The sequence below is a fragment of the Carlito syrichta genome, unplaced genomic scaffold, assembly GCF_000164805.1.
Source record: "Carlito syrichta isolate Samal-C Ts95f unplaced genomic scaffold, Tarsius_syrichta-2.0.1 Scaffold313745, whole genome shotgun sequence".
Lineage (NCBI taxonomy): Eukaryota > Metazoa > Chordata > Mammalia > Primates > Tarsiidae > Carlito > Carlito syrichta.
The window spans coordinates 293,202-316,789 of record NW_007257841.1 but is presented as its reverse complement, the minus strand read 5'-3'; the positions used below and the strand labels follow the sequence as shown (position 1 = coordinate 316,789).

The 23,588-nt window shown below is 35.4% G+C and overlaps 1 protein-coding gene across 2 annotated transcripts in view; it reads right to left on the bottom strand.

Annotated features, from left to right (window-relative positions):
* The window catches only part of SNRK (SNF related kinase), a 62,045-nt gene extending 39,180 nt beyond the window's left edge, over window positions 1-22,865 (bottom strand). Inside the window, exons 1-3 of one of the 2 annotated variants that reach the window (XM_008070574.2) lie at window positions 22,814-22,865; window positions 11,888-11,949; window positions 7,764-8,457 (exon numbers count right to left, since the gene is read on the bottom strand). In XM_008070574.2, coding sequence (XP_008068765.1) covers window positions 7,764-8,352 — 589 coding nt within the window. In that variant the 5' untranslated portion in view covers window positions 8,353-8,457; window positions 11,888-11,949; window positions 22,814-22,865. Of the gene's footprint in view, window positions 1-7,763; window positions 8,458-11,887; window positions 11,950-21,415; window positions 21,485-22,813 lie in introns of those variants that run through there. The other variant, XM_021718821.1, reaches the window with a different exon arrangement.
* Between the last annotated feature and the right edge of the window lie 723 nt (window positions 22,866-23,588).

The window sequence follows — 23,588 nt, the reverse complement described above, 5'->3', positions numbered from 1 at the left end:
CAGATTCCAGGATTTTTCACACAGATCATCTTTTTCCCTTTCCTTTGTAACTCTGTGAACTTAATACACAGTCTTGAAAGCCCACAGAGGTAACTGAATCAATAGCTTATTGAATGTGATCAGCCACCCTTTCTCTAAATCCCTAGACATGACAGAAAAGGGAGAAGGCAGATAGGATCAGACTGAAAGAGAAAACCAGAGAGCCCCAAAACCCAGCTAGAAGGTTTATAGAAGACACATACTGGAAACAGAAAGAAACTGCACCAAGACAACCATTAGAAGAATTAGTTAAGCTCTAATTCCTCCTACCTCATAACTCTACAATAGTACCGAGCATGTCCAAGCAAACAAATGTTCTAGGCAAGAGGAGTGACTGTGAGCATTAGGAACAGAGAGGACAGTACCTACAAGGTATCTGTCAAATATTAAGATCAGCTACCAGGACTTCCTAGATAGTTGTATGATCCTGTTCCTCTCCCATATCCACTGGAAGTATACTACACTACTCAGATATCATAGTCACAGACAAGATATCTAGGAATTTCAAAAGCAGAGACGAACAAATAATTGACATCCCCAATAACCTGGGAAAAATTAGTACAATGAGACAGAGGAACCAAGCTCATCAAACAAAAGAATAAGCACCCACAAAAACCCACTTAATGAAACACTTTAAGAAGTGTTAAAATATGGGAAAAAAATGCCCCACAAAAATCAATGAAACATATTCCTACAAAGAAAATAAAATTAGTCTCCCATCAGACCTCTCACTGGCAACTTTAAAAGCAAAGAGATGACAGAAAAATATCTGTGAAAAACACATCTTCCAAGTTGGGAGGAAAATGATTTTAAATATGTATTTCTATATCCAGTCAAATTATCAATCAAATGTGAGGACATTTTTAAAAAGACAGGGACTTGAGAAATTTTTCACAAATCCTCTCTGAAAGGATTACAAATAAAATAAAGTGAAACAAAAATAATCCAAGAATAGGAGGCCAAGAAATTTATAAAATTAAGTAAAAACTATCTATTATAAACAAACAAAAGTAAATAAAAAGTTTATTATTAAAGATAAAAGCAAACTGATTCTTATCTTATTTGCAGAATAGGAGAAATTATATAAATATTAACTCTGAACGTTAAGAGTAGATACCAATACAGAGAGAAACACACTGCACATCTTGCAAATTACTGGGGGAAAAGAGTAAAGAAAACTTGAATAATCTAGCAAAATATGAGAAAAGGTAATAAATAATAAAGCAAATAAAACACACAAAACAAGATAGGAAAAGAAAATCTAAATATTCTACTAATAATAAGTATGAACAAATTAAATTCACCTATTAAAAGACTGATTCATATATTAAACACAAAATACAATCACATATAGGCCTATCTCAGAAATGCTTTGAGTTTGGTTCTAAACCACTGTAATAAGAGAATATTGCAATAGAGAGAGTCACAAATTTTTTCTTTTCTAGTATATGTTTACACTGCGATAGCATGTCTAAAAAAATAATGTACACACTTTTTAAAATACTTTATTGCTAAAAAATACTAATGATTGTCTGAGTCTTCAGTGCGTCAAGTCATAATCTTTTTTTTTTTTTTTTTTTGAGTTGCAGTCTCACTCTGTCACCCAGACTGGAGTGCAGTGGCCGCTCTCAGCCACTGCAGCCTCGCCTGCTGGGCTCCGGCGATCCTTCCGCCTCAGCCTTCCGAGTAGCCAGAATTACAGGCATGCGCTACCACGCCCGGCTGATTTTTTTATTTATTGTAGAGATGAGGTCTCGCTGCCCAGGCAATTCACTCAGCTCAGCCTCCCAAAGGCGCGGGAGGCTGAGCCACCGAGCCCGGCAAGTCATAATCTTTTTGCTGCTGAACACTCTTGCCTCACTGTTGATGGCTGCTGACTGATCAGGGTAGTGGCTGCTGAAAGTTGGGGAGGCTGTGGCCACTTATTAAGATAAGATAACAAAAAAGTCTGCTGCGTTGACTGACTCTTCCTTTCATAGAAGATTTCTCTGTAGCACGCAATGCTGTTTGGTAGCATTTTACCCACAGTAGAACTGTAGAATTTCTTTCAAAATTAAAGTCATTTCTCTCATATCTTGCCACTGCTTTATCAACTAAGTTTAAGTAATAATCTAAATCCTTTGTTGTCATTTCAACAATATTCACAGCATCTTCACCAGTAGATTCCATCTCAAGAAACCACTTTCTTTGCTCATCTACAAGAAGACTCTTATCCATTCAAGTTTGATCATGGGACTACAGCAATTCCGTCACATCTTCAGGCTCCACTTCTAACTTGAGTTCTTTTCCTACTTCCACTATAGCTGTAGTTACTTCTTTCAATGAAGTCTTGAACCCATCAAAGTCATCCATGAGAGCTGGAGTCAACTTCTTCCAAACTTCTATTAATGCTGATATTCTAACCTCTTCCCATGAATCATGAATGTTCTCAATGGTGAATCCTTTCCAGAAGGTTTTCAATTTACTTTGTCCAGATGCATCAAAGAAATCACTATCTACAGCAGTCACAGTCTTACAAAATGTATTTCCTAAATAATATGACTTGAATGTTGAAATTACTCCTTGATCAATGGACAACAGAATGGATGATGTATTTGAGGCATGCAAACAACATTAATCTCTTTAGACATCTCCATCGGAGCTCTTTGGTAACTAGGTGCATTGGTAACAAGCAGTGATATTTTAAAAGCAATTTTTTTTTCTGAGCAGTAATATTGGGCTTAAAATACTGTAAAATGCTGTAAATACATGTGCTGTCATCCAGGTTTTGTTGTTTTGTTTGTAGAGTAGAAGCAGAGTATATTTAGCAAAATTCTAAAGAGCCCTAGGATTTCTGGCATGGTAAATAAGCTCTGGCTTCAACTTAAAGTCATTAGCAGCATTAGCCCCTAACAAGAGCGCCAGCCTGCCCTTTGAAGCTTTCAAGCCAGGCACTGATTTCTCCTGTTTAGCTATGGAAGTCCTAGATGGCCTTTTCTTTGAATAGAAGGTTGTTTCGTCTACATTGAAAATCTGTTGTTGGCCGGGTTCAGTGGTTCAACCTGTAATCCCAACTTGAGAGGCTGAGATGAGTGTATTGCCTGAGCCTACGGATTCAAGACTAGCCCAGGCAACTTGGTGAGACCTCATCTCTACAATAAATCAAAAATTAGCCTGGCAAGGTAGCGCGCACCCGTAGTTCCAGCTACTTGGAAGGCTGAGGCGGACGGATTGCTGGAGCCCAGCAGGTTGATGCAGGGCCAAAAAATAGAAAGAAAGAAAATCTGTTGTTTAGTGTCGCCACCTTCATCAATTATCTTAACTAGATCTTCTGGATAACTTGCAGTTTCTCCACCAGTACTTGCAGTATCACATTGCACTTGTATGTTACAGATACAGCTTCTTTACTTAGACCTCATGAACCAACCTCCCCTTGCTTCAAACTTTTCTTCTGCAGCTTCCTCACCTCTCTTAGCTATCACAGAATTGAAGAGAGGTATGGTCTTGCTCTGGATTAGACTCTGACTTAAAGGAATGTTGTGGCTGGTTTGTTGTTTTATCTAGACCACAAAAACTTTCTCCATGTCAGCAAAAAGGCTGTTTTGCTTTCTTAGTCTTCATGTGTTCACTAGAATAGCACTTCCTTAATTTCCTTCAAGAACTTTTCCTTTTGCATTCACAACTTGGCTAACCGTTAGGTGTAAGGCGGCTAGCTTTTGGACTTTCTTGACTTTCAATAAGCATTTCTCACTAAGCTTAATAATTTCTAGCTTTTGATTTAAAGGGAGAGACATGCAACTCTTCTTTATAGCTGAACATATAAAGGCCATTGTAAGGTTTTTAACTGGCCTAATTTCAACATTGTTGTGTCTCAGAGAATAGGGAGGCCCAAGGAGCCAGAGAAAAACAGGGTGGTGAGGGAGCCAGGATGGCCAGTTGTTGGAGCAGTCAGAAGACACACATTTCTTAAGTTTGCCAGTTGCCATATGGGTACCATATGGGCACCATTTGTAGCGCCCCCAAAATAACTACAATAGTAACATTGAAGGTAACTGATCACAGATCACCATAAGATAAAACGATTTAAAAGTTTGAAATACTGTGAGAATTACCAAAACTGACACAGTGACAAGAAGTGAGCACATGTAGTTTGAAAAATGATTCTAATAGACTTGTTTGATGCAGGGTTGCCACAAACCTTCAATTTGTAAAAAGAAAAAACGGAAACAAAAGAACACGCAATATCCACAAGGTACAACAGAGTGAAGTACAATAAAATGAAGCATTGTTTAAAAGATAAACCTAAAGCAATGATAAAACGGAATTTAAAACAATAAGTACCAAATACATACTGTTTCATATTGATAAAAGGTATAGTTTGTCATGTAAAATAAATTATAAGCTTTTAGATACCTAGCATAGCTTGAAAATGACACACATAAAGGAAAAATTGATTAGAATACAAAATTCACAGGTCAGAGTAAGAAATTAGCATATTCTTTCAGAAAATGATAGATCAAAATAAAAATATATAAAGACATAAAGGAACGAATTGCCTAGTGAACAATCTTAATGATATATAAAAACTCTGTATGTACCAACTATACAAACATTTTAATCACATAAAGAACAGTAACCATGGTTAAAAATTATCATGTATTAAGCCACAAAGAAAACCTAAAACTATTACCCAAAGCAGAAATCAACTGGGTACACTTATTAACTTCAATGCACTAAAATGAGAAGTTAAAAATTAGATGGCTAAAAGGAAAAATAGATCTATCCACTCTGAATTTAAAAAAAAAAAAAAAACTTTCGAAATAACTTCAGGGTTAAACAAGAAACTAGACAAAGATAAACTTTAGCAATAAACAATGACTGCAGAGTGAAATCCCTAGAGATTGTGAGAGGACAATACATATATACATATATCCAGTGTTAAATGTTATATAAACAGTGTTAAATGCATTTGTTAGAAATTAAGACCTAAAGAAATAAGCTTTTGATTCAAGATGCAAAGAAAGAAGAAAACTCAAAGATTCTAGAAAGAATAGAAATTTTAAGACAGAAAACAAATAGTATAGTTGATAAGTAAAATTAAAATCTGATTTTTTTTTTAAATGGCAAAATAGACAATTCCTTAGCTAAGTCTCAATGTTAAGGACCAGTATAAGACTCATTTATAAAATGTGAACCAAAGTTTTTTTTATTGTTAGCAACACCTGTCGATTTAATCTAATGAGAGATTGCAATTGTTGTCAATGTGCATTTTGCTAAACGTTTGTGAAAAATCATTAATCAATTTTGACATAATAAACTACATTAACTACATTAACAGAAGGATAACTGTCCATTTGTTTTTTTTAAGCAATTCTGTATCTCAATCACACAATAACACAATATGAATAGAAATAAATACAAATAATGAAAATGAAAAACATTACTCATGAACTCCACCCAATCCTATTTTAACAACACAAAGTAACCATTTATCAGATCAGTGAGCATCCTCCCAATTTTCTTTCCCTCTTTTATAGCCTTTTAAATGTTGTATTATACAACATTTAGGATATAAAGGTGGGGAAAAGAACACTGCAACGAATGCTTGTGTACCCACTGCCCCACTTAGAAAAATCACCAACACAGCTGAAACCCTATAGATATGTCTGCTCCTCTGAAGCTGCCTATCTTGTTCTCATGCATTCTCCAGTTTAGTACATGTGCATGTACCTCTAACAATACATAATACTGCTTTGCATGTTTTAAACATTTATATAAATGCCGTATGTTCTCTTCATCGATTTCCTTTCTTCCCCTCAAACATTATGCTTATGAAATTCACTCATGTTGACATTTCATTAATTTTCAGAATTCAATATACTGAACAGATAATCTCCTGATAGATACTCAATAATGCTATTAAAAACATTAAAAAAATATCTTGTATATATGAGTGAGAACTTCTTTAGGGTGAATACATAGAAATAGAGCTTCTTTAGGGTATACATAGAAACAGAACTGCAGATCCCAAGATGTGTATATCTTTAACTTTACTAGATATTGCCAAATTGTCTTCTAAACAGTACAAAAATTCCTTATGTTCTATAGTCTTACCAACACTTAGTTTTGTCTGACTTTAATTTTTCCCAATGAGAAAAGTATGAGAGAGTATCTTATTTTGGTTTTAATTTGCACCAATAAGGTTAAAATTTTTTTACGTGCAGACATTTGTATCCTCTTCTGTAAATTCCTGACTTCATTTTCTGATTAGCTTGGCTCCACAAATCAAAAATCTCCGACTCAAATATTCTAATAAAAGACTTCAGTTTCACCACAGTCTTGCTAAGCACTGGCCAGGCCATGTGCTCACTGAGCTATGGCCAGGTCATGTTTTCTTAGCTTTGGCCCCCTCCCCTACCTCAGGGAAGTGAATCTCCTCTCCTTTCTCTCTCTCTCTAGTCATTCGCCATTGCTTTGTTCAACTCTGGTATGTCCATGTGGCTCTTTGAGCTGTGGCCACCAGGTTTCCTAGTTTTGCTTCCCCCCTCCCCACCATGGGGAAGTGAATCTCCTGTCTTTGTCTCTGTCTCTCTCTCTCTCAAGCTCCCTAATTTACTTTCTAAATAAACTATATTTTCCAATAAAAAAAAAGACTTCAGTGAAGTCTGGTTAACTGCAGTAGTCAAAAACCATTCATTAACCCTTTCATTTCTAGAACACAATAGTCTAACATGAAAATTAGTATCTTGGGTGTACAGAGTATTCAGTGCACCTTTGTCATTAATCTTCTTTAACTTGCATTTTAAAATGATGAGAATGCAGATAGAAGACTCATATCTATAAAGTTCAGCATCACGTTCATATAGAATCTGTGCATAATTCTCCAAGATTAAACTAATGGACTGAATGCTGACTGTACCTTTAGAACAACAAATCCTTAAAAATTAAAAACAAATTCCTACATGATCTTCAAAACAGATACAATCCCAAGGGGACAAAATGGACACAAACTAAAAATCGCACCACAAGTAGATAACTCTTGACAAATGAGAGAGAGCACAATAGTATGCTGAGAATAAAAGGAGAGGGTGACTGGGAATGCCAAGGATTACCACTATTCCAAAGTCCATCATACTGAAGGGCTCGGCATTCAGTTTCCTACTCTGAACAATGAGATAGACAATAACAACCACACAGGTCACTGTGAAAAGTAACAAGATGATATAGGAATGCTATACCTGTATCTAACTTAATTCTATTTTATAGATGAAAAAATGAAGAGGAGAGAAGCCAAGTACTTGTTCAAGATCACAGTTAGTAAATTATTCCAACACCCCAATTCTTTACAGTGCACTGTAATATCCATGGTACCTCTCCAATAAGGCTCTCGAATGTTTAAGGATAAGCACAGGGAGATGGCTAGGGCCACTACCAGGAAAATCTAAGACAGGCAAAGTACTCAGACCTTAAGAAAAAAATTACAGTGAGCTGAAAGAGGTTACCTTAAATGATAACACTCATTTTTCTTTGTGCTCCCAAATATACTTTAGACATTTGCCATCTTAAGGTTGAAATAACCTAATTGCCAGCTTTAGGGATATACAGTATTCATGAAACCCAATTTGTCAGTTAGGACACATTCAATAGAAATTCTCTTCGAAATTATTTTTAGATAAGCAACAACTCATTTGACCAAGTAAATACCAGGCTGGTAGAATTCAAATACAGGACAGAAGGTTACATACCTACTGCAGGTGCATCATATTCATCACCAAGCAGAATTTCTGGAGCAGAATATGCAAGAGATCCACAGCTTGTAGTGAGCTTCTTCCCTGGTTGAAATTTGTTGCTGAATCCGAAGTCTGTCAACTTTACAAGACCTTGTTTTTCAAAGAAGACTACATTCTCTGGTTTTAAGTCTCTGTGAACCACATGGAGTTTATGGCAATAAGATATAGCATGAACTATCTGAGCAAAGTACTTTTTGGCCAATTCTTCATTAAGACCCTCCTCATGTTTCATTATGTAATCAAACATATCTCCTCCATCCCCAAGTTCTAAAATAAGATATAGTTTGGTCTGGGTGTCAATAACTTCATACAGGCGTACGATGTTGGGATGCTGCACTAGTTTCATGCATCTCACTTCCTGGAAAAGATGACCAGTAGCTAGAGTGTCCAGTTTTGTTTTGTCAATAACTTTTACTGCCACTTTTTCACCTGTAAAGACATGCCTGGCAAGTTTAACCACTGCAAAATGGCCTCGACCCAAGGTTTTATCCAGATCATATAATCCAGCAATCTTTCCATCATACCCTCGCTTGAATCCTGCCATGCTGGTCCCACAGAAAAAAAAAATTTAGACTGTGTGAAATAGATCTTCTCATATAAGAGTATCTGGTGAAAATAAAAAATTCATTTTCAGCGTCGTCATGAATATCTACAAAATAAGAGGAGAAACAAAATTTTTTGTGACTTGTCCTCATATACTTTAAAATGGCTTCATTTTTTTTTTCATTTTAAGATAAGCTTGAAGAAAATTAATTGAGACATAAATTGATGTAGGGTCAATTACAAGAACCTCTTTCTATACTTAGAGTTTACAGTATAAAATCTGATAATTTAAATATCATTAAATTTTGTAAACTAAAAAAAAAAAAACCAAGTTCGTTGGAAGCAATTTTTTGGTGATGTCAGAAATTAAGAAAACTAGCAAGTTTGATAAGCTATATTTAAAAAACAAACATTTTCCAAAAGCAATTTCAATCAGTGTCTTAAAACACAAGGCAAGAGTTGACAAAATGGGAAAGCACTAAGAACAAACATTTGGACAGCAACCCAGCAACTTTTTTGTTTCCCCAAGACCAGCAACATTTCCTTTAAGTTCAAAAAAATCCACTTCATGACATCTTCTCCAACTTTCTCAGCTAAAATTGCCTTCTCTCCTAGGTGTCTCCAAAGTGTCTCCACACCTCCATTTGACATGGTCTAATTCTATAGGTATTTGGGTTCATCATTTCCACCCTGAGACTGGAAGGCTCCTGGGGACTTTCTATGCTAAGGTTCTGTTATGCTCTTCTCCCTTCCCTCAATACCTAGAACAGTGCTTACATAGAGCAGGCAATCAAAACTCACAAATTTTAAAATGTAACTTATTTCCCAAAATGTTTATGAGGCAATTGCTTGTTCTTGTGCCACTATTGTCTAGGACACAGCACCTAGTACACAGTAGGTGCTTAATAAATATTTGCTTATTGACTGGTACTCACCCTGTACTTGTTAGTTATGCCTATTTTTATTATGGTTTCCCAATTCTCAATCACAAGCCCCATGCTTATATTTCAAGAGTAAACAAGCATGTATTCTTACAAACCATTTAAGTTTCAAAGATAATTTGGTTTTAAGGACCAAATTTCATATTGCCTTTATAATTTTCAAGGTTTATAAAGTAAACTCCAAATACAGAAATAGATTCTTATAAACAAAGAACTGAGCACATGTTCTCACTCATAAGTGGACCCTGAACATTTACCATAATATAATAAGAAAGGGATTGGCAGTAGCCAGAAACTGCCAGGGGAGGTGGGGGGGGGCTACATATAACATTAATAAGGGTACTGATCTCAAACCAGGCAAAGTGGGGACCAAAGGGAGGCCCACACTTTACCAGTATAATGACCACTTATAAACTTAATCCTGAATTGTACTCCACTTCTTTAAAGTAACAACAACAAAAAGAAATGGAGTCTTATTAAGGAACCTGACTCAGAAAACAAATGTATAAAATTATACAAATTAAGATGTATAAAATTTCACAAATTATACAAATTGATTATACAAATCTCACAGGTTTAACTCTTACTTTTATCTTTTCTGACCAAAATTTAATAGGATGGAATAATAAAACCCAGTGAGGAATATAGTAACCTCCCAAGATTAGTTCTGCTCTCTATTAGTTCATATCCATACCTACAGTAAAGTTTTTTCTAATACTCTTAATATATAGTTTCACACTTTCAGTTACATATTAAGGATGGTACTTATGTTATTTAATCCACTTAGATAAAAATATTCCAAAAAACTAAATTTTTTAACTAGTTTTTTTTAAAGCACTAACATCACATTCCTTTAAATTTCATTTTTACTTAAAAGAACAGAAGAAAAGCTAACATTTACTGAAAATCTACCACAGGTATTTGTGCAAAATGAATCAAACTGGACCATGTCATCAGATCTTAAGAATCCTGAGGTCAGCATTAGTCTCATTTTTTACAAATTACAAGTTAAGTGTTGAAGTTAGGATTTAAATCTAGTTCATATTTCAAAGACCATACTTCATACACTTTTGACCACTCTAATCAATGTTACATTTAGGATAACAACATCTTAAAGAGTTAAAATGTCAACCATAAAAGAGACATAAAGACATTTTCACATTTATATCACTTTTGGAAATTATCTGAATCATGTACCTAGGGCCATCTCAAAACATTTATATATTATAAGCTTAAAAAGTCAATATTAATATGTTACTAATATGTTTTTGGTATTTTAGCAATTACTGTAATAATACTATCATTCACTGAGTATTATACACTAGTTGCACACCAAATGCTTTACAATATCTTCATTCAAGCCTTACAACTGCCCTCAGGAATAGGGATTATTAGTCCCATTTTGAGGCACAGAAATATTAAGTAATTTGGCTTGGGATACAGGGCTAGTGTGTAAAAGAGCGGAATTCAAACCCAGGGCTGTCTGACACCAAAGTCAGTGCTTTAAAACACTATGCTGTTTCTGCAAATTGATTTCAGAACTAAAATTAAATTATTTGTCCTGTTTTGATTAAGATTTTAAAATTTAAAAACCTATACAATGCATAGGTGTCAGAAAAAAATTCTTCTATACTGTGTATTATCTCTTCATTTGAGTTAATAATTTTAATGATAACATTAACAGGAAAATTCAAATTAAAAGACTGCTTTATTTGGACAGCAGTTCCCCAAAAGAAACTTTAATTCAGGTATATTTGATCTTCAAAAATAAAAACCATAGGCAAGGGGGCAAGAAACTATCTTCAAATATTTAACTTCAATTAATTTTAAGGGCAGTCATATTCTTAAAATTCTATCCAAGTCTTTCTGTGTTTCTATTGTACAAGTTTTGAAACACAACTTCAGCTTTCAAAACAGACTCCTTAAGGTTTCCCTCAAGTTATATAACTTTGTTCTTTTCATCTATCATTTCAGTTTAGATGTGTTTCTGGAAAGTTGACACAGCAATCAGATTTCAGAAATGAATCTGAACTTTGTAAAATTAAAATTGTTTTGTTACAAAAATAATAAATGGGGGAAAAAAGTCTTTTTTCAGGGCCTCAGATACCCAGAGATAATCACTATTAACACCATGATGTTTCTCTTCTCAGCCCTGTGCCAGCAAAAGGGCACAGTGAAACAATTTTTAATCTATAGCAAGTTCATGGTAAAGAATCTAAAAGATCTCTTCACAATGACAGAGTATCCTATAGTGAAATGAGTATGCACTCTATTAAAGAATTTACTTTTTTTATGAGTACCACTTTTCCAGAGTCTATGAAACCACAATTAAATTGAATACCTAAGAACAGTACATTATGATTAAGTGAGGGTTGGGAAAAAAAATACTCTTGATAGTGAACATCTTTTTAAATACAAGTTTGCTGTCTAATCCAACGATCAAGTGCATTTTGAGTTAGAGTAGGACATAATTAAATCGTTTTTTGATCTTTGAGGATCTTGTAGTTCCCAAATGTCATCCTGAACATAAATACCGAATGTTAAGATGTGGCTTATGTAAAGTAAAGGTGAATTGGTACTGGTTCCAAGACATACCCTGCAAACTGCATACTGAATAATCCTTGTTATCACTGTGTTTTGTTAGTTGCTTCTTTCTCCTAAAAGAAAATACAGAAAAAGATTTTTATTTAGTTCTATTTGTTTTAACTTTGCTTAAAGTCAAAATACATGCCCTAAGGCTGTATCTAGACAAATGTATAAAAATAACAAAATGTGTCTTTAGTGACCCAGTCTCCCCCTGTTATCTTTTTGCCATTTTGTGAATTACTACTCCTTTAAGGAACCTTTAGTAAACAGGAATTTCAGAGTGAACAAGCACATAAAGATTTTCCAGATAGACAGATCACAAAGATTATTTCACTAGAACAAAGAAATAATAATAAAGAACAACAAAACATTTGCTGCTTTCTAAATGCCTCCTGAATAACAGGCCCTGAACTAACACTTCACTGAATCTTTACCATAAGCCTGCAAGGTAGAACAATGAGGCTTGACTCCTGATTAGTGGCAGCAGTCCCTGCCTCTAATCCTGCTCAGCCTGTCTTCAGAGCCCACCCACCTTCAGGAGCCCCAACAGGTTCATGAAACACCCACTATAGCAGCAAAGGAGGGCAACCTTTACAACAAACTGTCCCCTAGAAGGTAAATGAAAATAAATCAAATGTCAGCATCAGGGAACACGCAAAATATTTTCATCATCAGAGGCTTGCTGTTTGACAGAAAAAAAACTATCATTATGAAAGTAGAGAACATATAAGCAAATCACTTATAACCAACTTTGTGGCACAGTGAAGCAATACTGACTGTGGTGGCTTTGCAGGACATTTCCATGACAATATTACACAAATAATTGAAAGACCTTAGCATTCATACTAGGTCAGTGCAATTTACACTATATACTAGAGGTGAGTAGCGTCCAGGTAATCACTAAACCCCAGTTTACATGCACTTGGGAGAAAAGGAGTACCAGAAAGTAGGGGAAACTAGACAAAAAAGGAGAAAGAAGAAGGAAAGTTAGGAGACCTCTTGAAAACAAGTCTCCTGTCAGGAACGAGGGAACAAGGAGAGATAATTCTGTAGTACACACAGGGTCAGCAGAGCCATGGGCACAGGTTCACATCTAATGACAGGTGGGCAAATCCTGGGATGCCTACTTGTCTGGTCCTTCAACTTCAAGTGGGATATGGTAGCTCCTTCCATTATTCTTGCCTGCTTCTATTCTTTCAACAGTCCTTATTTCATTCACAGTCTGTGTGGCAAAACAGTGTTGTAGACAAGCGAGTGAGCACTGGTTCTGAAGGCCAGCAACTGGATTTGAACCCCAGCTCACCAATCACTAGCCACAAGAACTCAGCAAGTTACCTGACCTTTATATATAGTTAGCTTCTTCATTTAAAAATGTTAATAATAAGAATACAACCTCATAGGCTGTGATGCAGGTAACGTGTTTTGAATAGTGCCTGGCACAAAGTATGCATTCAGTGACTACGAGCTACTACAACCACCACCACTATTACAATGATGACATCCCCACTTCCCGAGTAGAAATTCTTATAGCTGTTCACTCTACTTCAAAATAATGAATTCACTGAACTACTATCTCTCTACTGCTTTCATAAAAATCTGCTTTGTTTCCTAAAATATATTAAATTGAAAATGAGTGTTGTAAGATTATAAAATAAAGGAGGTAATGTCTCTAGCAAGTCACCTATATCTAGTGGTTTTTCAATAAAACATCTCACAAAATCTAACTATTTGCTTTTAAAATGATATTAAAATAATTTTTAAAATCAAATTTACCCTTTTGAAAAGGACTTAATTGTCCTGTACATTTTTTCCCATCAAATATATTCTTATGGAAAATCCTGAAAACACAGAAAGGAAAGTTAAAAGAAGTAAAAAGGCATCCAATGTTCTAGCACCAAAAATCAGCACCATTAACACTGTGGTGATCAATCTGGCAAATATTTATATACAGCTTCTTATTTTTGGGTCATTCTACACCCAAATTTATATCCTATCCTACATCCTGCTTTTTTTCACTTATCACTTTCCTTTGTTTTAGCATTTTTGTTTCAATTATGAAAAAAAGTATGTTTGGTTCAGGAGAAAAATACAATTAGAACATACAGACTGGCAAAAGTAGAGGGGAATTTTTTTAAAAAATCATCCATTATACCACCCTCTATGATAACATCTGTTAACATTTTGGTACACAGTCATTCAAATTATTTTCTATTTATAATATATGCCCACGCATAACTTTTCAAATAAAATGGAACAATATTTGGGTAGAGGGATGTCAGGGTAGAGAGATTTATAATTGTTTTCACAATATTTTTCTCCAAAAAACAAGTTGAACAAGTTAGCACAAATTCACTTTAGAGAGTATGGAAGGGCAATCCACTTTCGGGTCCACTCTCACTGCCGAGCGCTTTCCTGTTGCTTAATAAACTTCGACTTACTCACAAAAAGAAAAAAAGAAAGCATGGAAGGGTACCTGCATAATGAACATTTGTAAACCCAACCCTGAGTTGCACCCCACATCTTCAAACTAAAGGGAAAAAAAAGTATGGAAAATGCAGAAAAGCACAACATAGAAAATAAAAATCATCTGTAATCTCATGTAAGATAACTTCTCAACAGGTCCAAGCATACATCCTTTATACTTACGCTTCTTTACAAAACTAAGATATTGTAGCTTGTAGAAAAAGCTTGATGATGACATTTTCCTCTACGTTATATGATGAACATTATCCCACAGACTAAGTTCTTCTAAATCAGTATTTTTAATGACTACACAGCTAAGATGATATCTTTTTAAACAGTAAACACCACTAAAATAGGCTATTCTAAAGCAACCTTATTTAGCACATGCATATAACTAGGCTGGGCCTAAATGAAACAGGTCAATTAGCCAAGAACATTTATCATATGAAAATTCATGTTTGAGAAACAAGCACTGGTATGTATTGCAAGAATATACTAATGTTCTCCCAGCTAGAGAGAGCGGAAGCAACTGAAGCGTGTGGGCGTGGCTGGAGAAAAGGAAGGAAGTGTGGGCAGCCCTAAGCACGTTTTGAAAGCTGCTGAAAACAGTTGTAGAACCAGCTTCTATAACTTACTATCAACTTGGAATTCACCCTGCTATTTTTTAGTTTTTTATCCACATCATCACCATTGTAGTCCGATCTGTGTATCAAACAAATGCCTCCTTCCTACTCATGCCTCTCCCTAGGAGAAGGACAAAACTGTATGCTAAACAAAGGTGGCTCTGCCTAGATACCAAACTGGACCGATGTATATGGCATGAGAAAACAGAGGAGTTGAACAAAAAGGGCAATATGCTATTTTGTTTAGAATACTATAAACTTCCTCCAAAAATCAGATTATCAATATTCCAATATACAAAAACTTCCTAAACATAATAAATGCTTTTTAAAAATCTATGCCAATGCTCTGCATCTGATATAGACAACAAAAAGTTGAGTTCTTTTGCAAAGCTACAGTAGATTGCATTTAAGCTTCTTATATATAGAAATTATCTGGTATCTTTTACAAATACCAAAGAATGAAAACTGTAATCCTTATTCATTGGAAATATCAGACTAAACTGTATATCTATAGAAAAGCTAACATAAGTAGAAGAATTAAGGATATTATCAACCTGATCCTACTGCTAAAATTTTTTAAAAGATATAGGTTGAAAGGAAGACAGTAGACCGAATCTTCCAAGAATAACCTCCAGATCAAGCAAAATAAACACAAACTTATTATGCAGTCATCACTGATATTATCTTTATCCAAAGGAAACACTATTTCACTTTTTTAGAATAGCATTCCTCCTCGTCGGAGTTATCAATATAAACTATAAACCAATGATGAAGAAGACACAAACAGGTCAATATATCCTAAAGTATAGAAAAGTTCAGAGTTTTTCACTGAATTGTTGAATATTACTACATGGTTATTACGTAGTATCAGTCTGCAGTCACTGGATGGCATCAAGATGGAAACTACAAATTAAAAGGTCAAAATCACTTATCGTCCTAACAGGCAATTTGTACCCCCAAATCTCCAAGAAAGCATTTTCCAAGAGAAAGTAACTGCCTACCAAAGTTATATTCTAAGTTTCCATCCATTTTAATGGACTAGGGGCCACTGAGGGGACTAGGTATGTCATGCTGAGAAACCTGCTCTAGTCTCTTAAGGAAGTGATTTGGGAAGTGCTGGTTTAAGCAATCTTTATTTCCTTTAAGCAAAACCAGTTATAGCCCAGGATATATCCAAGAATTTGAATGTATTCAGAAGTCAGGCAAATCATTCACTGACAGAGTCGTATTTAATATTTGTAGAGAGAAAGGGGTTAACATCCAAGCCACAAAACCTGAACCAGCAACACAGATAATAAGTTCAAATTCCTACAGAGATCTTGCCTCTTGTTAAAGTAATGAAAAATGCTAAGCGTGTCACTATTTCTACCTAAGGGTAAGTGAGACTCAAAAATTAGTATGGTGACAGCTCTGGTGTAAAATGCTCACATAATAAGTAATGACTAAAACAAAAGCTGCTGTGTAGAAATTACTCCAAAATAAATAAAGCCAACCCACAAATACTCATTCTTGCCAGGAAAACAGAATATAAGTTGCAAGTTATGGAGAATTTTAAAACTTAATCTAAATCTTTTTTCTTCCAAAGCTTTTATTAACATTGGTAAAACTCATTTTAACTCCCTATCATTAAAAAATGGTCAAAAAAGAATGCTGAAACAGAAAAAAACAAAACAAAAAATAAATAAACCAGAATACTGGCACCCAACATTTCACTAACTTAACCAGAATAAACCAGAATACTGGCACCCAACATTTCACTAACTTTGACTTAAAAGACAGAATCATTTAGGAATTACCTTACACTAGTGAGACTGTAAGTTACCTGTATAGGTTAAGCATCCCTGAACTGAAAGTCTGAAATCCAAAATTTGAAACCTTGACTATGCTCATGATGCCATGAGTATAAAATTACACACCTAACTTCATGTGATGAATCACAGTTAAAATGCAGTCAGAACTATGTTTCATGCATAAAATTAAGTATTGTATACAATTACTTTTTGGCTATCTGTATAGGTACATATGAAACATAAATGAATTTCATGTTTAGATTTGGATCCCATCCTCAAGGTATCTCATTATGTACATGCAAATATTCCAAAATCTGAAAAAAATCCAAAATCCAAAACACTTTTGGTCCTAGGCATTTCTGATAAAGAATACTCAACGTGTATCAAGAGTCTTAAAAGAATTAATACCCTTGATTTAATCTGGCTACTAGACTTATGTCTTAAAGAAATAAAGATATAGACAAATATTTATATTCAACAGTGCTCAGTGATATTTATTTTTATTGATTTATTTTTTAGTCAGAGTCTCACTCTGTCACCCAGGCCTGAGTGCAGAGTAACCATCATGGCTCACTGTAGCCTGGATCTCCTGGGCTCAGGCAATCCTTCTGTCTCAAGCCTACTAAGTAGCCTGGAATTCAGGTGTGCTGCCTGGCTACTTTTTTTTGATTTGACGGAAAGACAAGGTCTCACTTTTGCCCAGACTGGTCTTAAACTCCTGATCTCAAGCAATTCTCCCACCTCAGCCTCCCAAAGTGCTGGGATTATAGGTGTGAGGCATTGCACTCAGCCCAGTGATAGATATAAAAAAAAAAAGAAAATCAGAAATAACCTGAAGGTCTACAATAAGGAAATGGTTAAATCAATCACAGCATACCCAATGTTAACAACTATGATACTGTATTCTGAGGTGACTTAATCTCATAGGGGAAAGGCTCACAATATGATATTAAGTAAAAAAAGTATATACCAAATTTCATAGCATATAATCCCAATCTTTTTAAAAATGTGTACAATTTGTATGAATTATGTATTTTTAAAACTCAAAATATTAAATTAGTAAGATTACAGAATTTTCTTTATGCATTTCTGTTCTTTTAAAATTTTTGACAGTGAATATGTGCTGCTTTCACAATCCAGGAAAGGCATGGGTTTTTAAATTTTTGATTTTCTGTACATAATTATTCATTCAATTTACTTTTCCATTAGGACACCTATTAAATATATAAATCTCCCTGAAAATACACTGTCTACTATACTGATGCCTATCTATGTAATGTTAACAAACAAGACAGTCAGTGAAATATCTACTTCCTCTGAGGTAGAAAGTACGCAACTGCTTCAGGATGAAGAATAGAACACTGAGTCGTTTTCACTAACAAATAATTTAGGCCTAACTGTATAGGATACAACACAGTCCCGGTTCTTCAGAATGAGATCCTTTTGTAATTCACAAGCAGGATGATTGGGTATTCACAAGCATGTGTGAGATGTACCACCCTCACACCTTGTTACAATGTCCCCTCTGATAATGAAAAAAGAATATTACAAATGATTTAAGAAAATAGGATTCACATTAAAAAACAATTATACAAGTTAGCCTAGGTGAGGTACATCAAAGGAAGAGGAGAGGACACTAAAAAAGGGCAGGATCACAAAGGACTGAGGCAGCCCCCAGACCAGGGCTCATCCTTCAACAGGGAGTAGTGGAGCACCATTACTAAAAGTGATGTAAGCAGAAGGAGCAAAGAGAGAGAGCTTATGGCTCACTGGTTAAGGAAAAGAGAACACCAGTTTGGGTGAAGTTATGATTTGGGGTAGAAGTGAGGTACATCTAGTAAGATTTTGAAGAATCCCTAATGGTTCATCATTCAAGCAACTGTAATGGACATTTACTCTCTCAAAATAAATGGAAAACTTGCCATACTAAATAAGTCACCACATATCTATCTTTGAATTATACTTAGGTTTAATCAAAGTGTCATTACAGAGTCACAAATGCACAGGAAAAGCTTCTCATCAAAAAGCTGTTATGAGGCCTCAACAGGAAAGGAAAATTCTTTAAGTAGTAACATGAAAGCAACATAGAAATAAGGTCATTAGGGAATTTAAACCAATTTTAAAAGTTAGTTGTTTAAAAGTCTGTTGTTCATTTCAAAGTTCCATTGGATACTAATTTTTGTTATGACTTATTAGATCTATCACCCATATGCATAATACTTTACCTAAAAATCTACTAAATAGGTTTATACAGAAATGAGTAAAACAAAACTGCAGTTGATTTTTCTTTCACGGTCTCATTTCTAATTTTTAAAATGTCCTTTACTGCCACAACTGCTTGTTAGAATTCCAGTTTTGTTTGAATATAGGTTCTCAAAAAGGGAAAACAGAATTTAATTACTGGGATCTATGTATGCACTATGCTTTTTACATCTGTTATATCATTTAATTCCTCACAAGGAGTGATAATAAGGAAGGTATCATACCCATTTTAGAAATGAGAAAGCAGGACCAACAAAGTTAAGGACTCACTTTGTCCAGGTCTTACTCCTATCTAAGAGCTGTCTGGGTTGAATTCCAGGCCCCAGTGATCCCTGGATTTTGTGCTTTTTCCTATACGCAATACAATGCTTTTTCCTACACTTTTCTAATTCTCAAGAAAACACAAACACTAAAAATAAATCTATTTTGACATTTCTAGTGTTCCTCCACTTCTGACATGCCCTACAAGTTACCTGTTCCAGGAATCAATTAGAGGAAATTCCCTAGGGCCACCATACATGCACCTAATAAACACTACTAATAAATAATTCCATCACCAAAAACTTTCTGAAATGTTTAGAAACTGCTTCTTAAGTTAAGAAAAGAAGTTACAGGCAAATAACCATTCAAAAAAACAGACTGAGATAATTACTGGTCATATAAAAATGGAAGAACACCTTGAAAATAACTTCATACAATTGTTTGCAAACAATTTTGTGACAGCAAAATTCTTCCCCAGGCAACACCAAGTAAAAGTATTTCAGGTACAATTTAGGCAAGTTCTATTTTCTCCTTAAAAACTTTATCCTTTTCCAAACTGTAATTTTAATGTACTTTGCAAATTACATTCTTTCCATTTGTTTCTGAAAAAGTATTTTTCTCACAAGAGAATTAGCAAATACAAAATAGAAAGGCAAAGGACAAATTCAAGTCCTGAAACTGTAGATTGAAATTCTCCTTCCAAATTTCTTTAGTACCATTTGTAATATTTTATGCCAATAAAGACAGAACTGTTTAGCAGAAAATGAGGTAAATAGAAAGCCAAACTTTATCTTAAAATGCAATTACTCTTGTTTTGATCTATGTATAAATTGCAGAAAGATTCAATCAAGCTAATGAACATACCTCTACCTCATCGACTTACCACTTTTTTGTGATGAGGACAAGGAACTCTCTCTTCTGCAACTTAAACATGCACAATATATTATTGTTGACTGTGGCCACCATACAGTGCAACAGATCTCTATTTCTTTTTAAGTTACATGCCAATTAAATATTTTAACACAATTTCTGGAAAAAAATGCAATCACTTTGCTTTGTCCACTGTTAAACAAAAAGGCAATATGATGACAACTTTTAAGAGATGCAGGCATATAATATACTTTAGCTTCACATGTATTCTGTTCCAAATCTAAGTGAACTTTATCTTGATAATTTATACTATAAGAGTAAAACTGACATTAAAATATCTAAAATACAATGTCTTTAAATAGAAGAACCAACATAACTAAACATTTTACCAAGTTTGACATATTATTTAAATATTTTCCTCTAGCTAGGTAATATCGAGTAAAAAACAATATAATGGCCTAAGAGGTGTGTGTGTATATGAGGATAGAGAATGTCAGAGAAAGATCTAGGATGGCAGTCTTAGGATTCTACATCTCAAAGTATCACATGGTCAAGTTTTCTTATTATCTTTACCACAGAGGTACACTTTAAGAATAATCAAAATTCATTTACTCAGCAAACATGCAGAGCAGCATGATAGCACAGTGAAAAAAGTACCACAGAATCTAGAGCCCGACAAGCTACTAAACATCTATGCACAGACATGTCTTTATCTATAAGACACAGATAATCACTACCTGAGACAGTTACTGTGAAAGCTAAATGGGATAATATATACTGACAGGGTATGAGTGGGTATCAAAATCACCGAAGGATTTTTCCCCCCCGACTGTTCAGAAGTGGCCTTCCTCCCAGGATATGCCAATATTTGAGAGGGGTTGTACATCTAGTTCCCATCTCATTTGTTGTCAGTATGCTCATCCCCAAACTAAATACTAGGAAGGTCCCTGCCTCAAGTTGTTTACATACAGTCTCTTACAGGAACAGACATGCAAAAAGAGGTATTCCTTCCCCTAAATCTGCCTTGGGGAGTTCATACACAGTATCCAAGAGACATTATTGCTATGTGTGTTTGAGCTAAGAATTGAAATTGGCAATGGTAGGAAAGAGGTTTTTCAGGAAAGAAACCTGAAAGAGCTTGACTAGGATAATAATATACAGAGTATACTACACAAGGTCAGACAGGAAGGTAAGAGCCAGATACCCAAAGGGTCTTGTATTCCATGCAAATAATCTGTTTATACTTCTTAGGTCTGGCTATCCCTTACCCATGCTTTAGGGCCCAGTTTAAAGATCACCTTCCTGATCATCCCAATACCCTTCCCATCTCCCTGTACACACCTGCTCCCTATACCCACTCACAGCACCATGTCCTTTGCCATTATGACCTTTATCACAACTGTGGGATATAATTATTTCTGTAATTGTACAATTAATCATCTGTGTCCCCCACTAGACTAAATGATAAGACCTTGTATCCCAGGGTCTGCCAAGTACAACACTTACCCAAAATATAGACACATTTTACTAAATGAACAAATGAAGGCCAGCATAAAGAGCCAAAGAAGAATCCTGAGCAGGAGAGCAGCAATCAGAGATGACAGTTTAACAAATTACTCTAGCAGCAGAGTGAAGATCAGACTGGAAGGGGAAGACTAGAGCTGGAAGACAGGTAAGACTACTGAAAATGTCAACAGATAAATGAATGCTTAAAGACTTAAAAATGACCTCAGGAATGAGCCCTGGAAATGTGTCGTCTACTTTGGATAATCCAGACCTACGTTATTCACACAGATGAGGATAATTTCCTCGTCTTCTTTTTTGCACATCTGCTTTGGTTTGCAGTGCGCTGTCTCATGGGAAACCATTTCTTGCTGGTGGTAGGAGTGAGAGTGATGATGAGGATGTACTGGAGAAGACATATTTTGGAAGCAGAATCCAAGAACTCAATGCACAAGGGGCAAGGCAAAGGGAGAAACCTAGAATGAATCTAGAGGTGAGTGGTAGCTGGTAGCCATTCTCTCACACCAGAAACACATGATAAGAACATCTTTGACGTGTTAGTATAAAATGGAAGATTTTCTTCCAGTTCTAAAACTGTTTAACTAAAAAACAATTTAAATCCAACTCAGCTGTATTAAAATGGGTATGTTTTCTATTAACATGCTGATAAAATAAACAAACAAAAGATTAGGACTTTAAAGTTTCTTCATCAAGGCACTTCTTAGGCACACAGACGATGCACCAAGCATCACTCTGGTCTTAGGATGCTGAGATCAAAAAAGTAGCCTCTGTCTTCAAAGAGCTGATAAGTCTTTTGGGTTTGAGAAAGATAACTGTACATCCACACCTAAGAAATTGAGGCCCCAATGAAGCTGTGATTTGACCACTGTTATGTTGTGTAATTCATGCTTCTGGAGCATTTTTCCATAACCTACATTAAATGGGCTGGGTAAATATGAAGTTGACAGGGTATGTGTTTAGATGTACAGACAGACCTAATTTTGTTTCAGGCCTGGAGACACTCCAGAACCTAAAACATCATGTCGAACGAACAACTACTGCCCTCTGAGTTTGAAATAACTGCTGAGTAGCCACATAGTAGTAGACTAGGGGGCATAACACCAGAAAGAGAAAAAGGCCTGATTTGCCATGAAAGAGCCTACCTGGGCAGAGGCCAAATGCTGGGGGTGCCAAAGCAGACTCTCAGGAGGCTCTGGAAGTGACAGAGAAATCAATGTTCAGGGAGGACAAGGCAGGAATCCTCTTTAGACAAGTTCCTCCCCTACCACCAGCAAGAAATGGTTTCCCATGAGACAGCGCACTGCAAACCAAAGCAGATGTGCAAAAAAGAAGATGAGGAAATTATCCTCATCTGTGTGAATAACGTAAGTCTGGATTATCCAAAGTAGACGACACACTTCCAGGGCTCATTCCTGAGGTCATTACGCCTAAGGGATTTTACACTAGCTCTTCCCAAACTAAAACAGAATACCCCAAACCTTTCTACCCCATCCCTTAAAGCTACTCCCCATTTCTCCCCTTCCTTTCTAAAGGCTTTAAGGAAAGAACAGCTGCATTGTCTCTGCCTCAACTCCCTTTCACCTACTTAGATCTAAGTTCTTCTCCCACCACTTGACCTTGTCTCCTCATCCTCCCTGAACCCTCTGAGCCATTTCCCTTTTTTTCTGCTTGGGAACTCTACGTATCCTTCAAAACCAATTCAATCATCTCCTCTGTGAAGCATTCCCATGTCAGAGTGTCCACAGTCCTTATTTCTGTGCTTCTGCAGGGTTTTCCCTATGCCTCACCTTATTTATACCAGTGCTTTGAACCAGGGCTGTTCAATATCTCCAAAAATAAGTATTTTTTAAATTTAGTTTCACTTTCTATATGAGGGAAGTACCCACAGTGAAATTTAGATTTATTTCCTTTGACCAG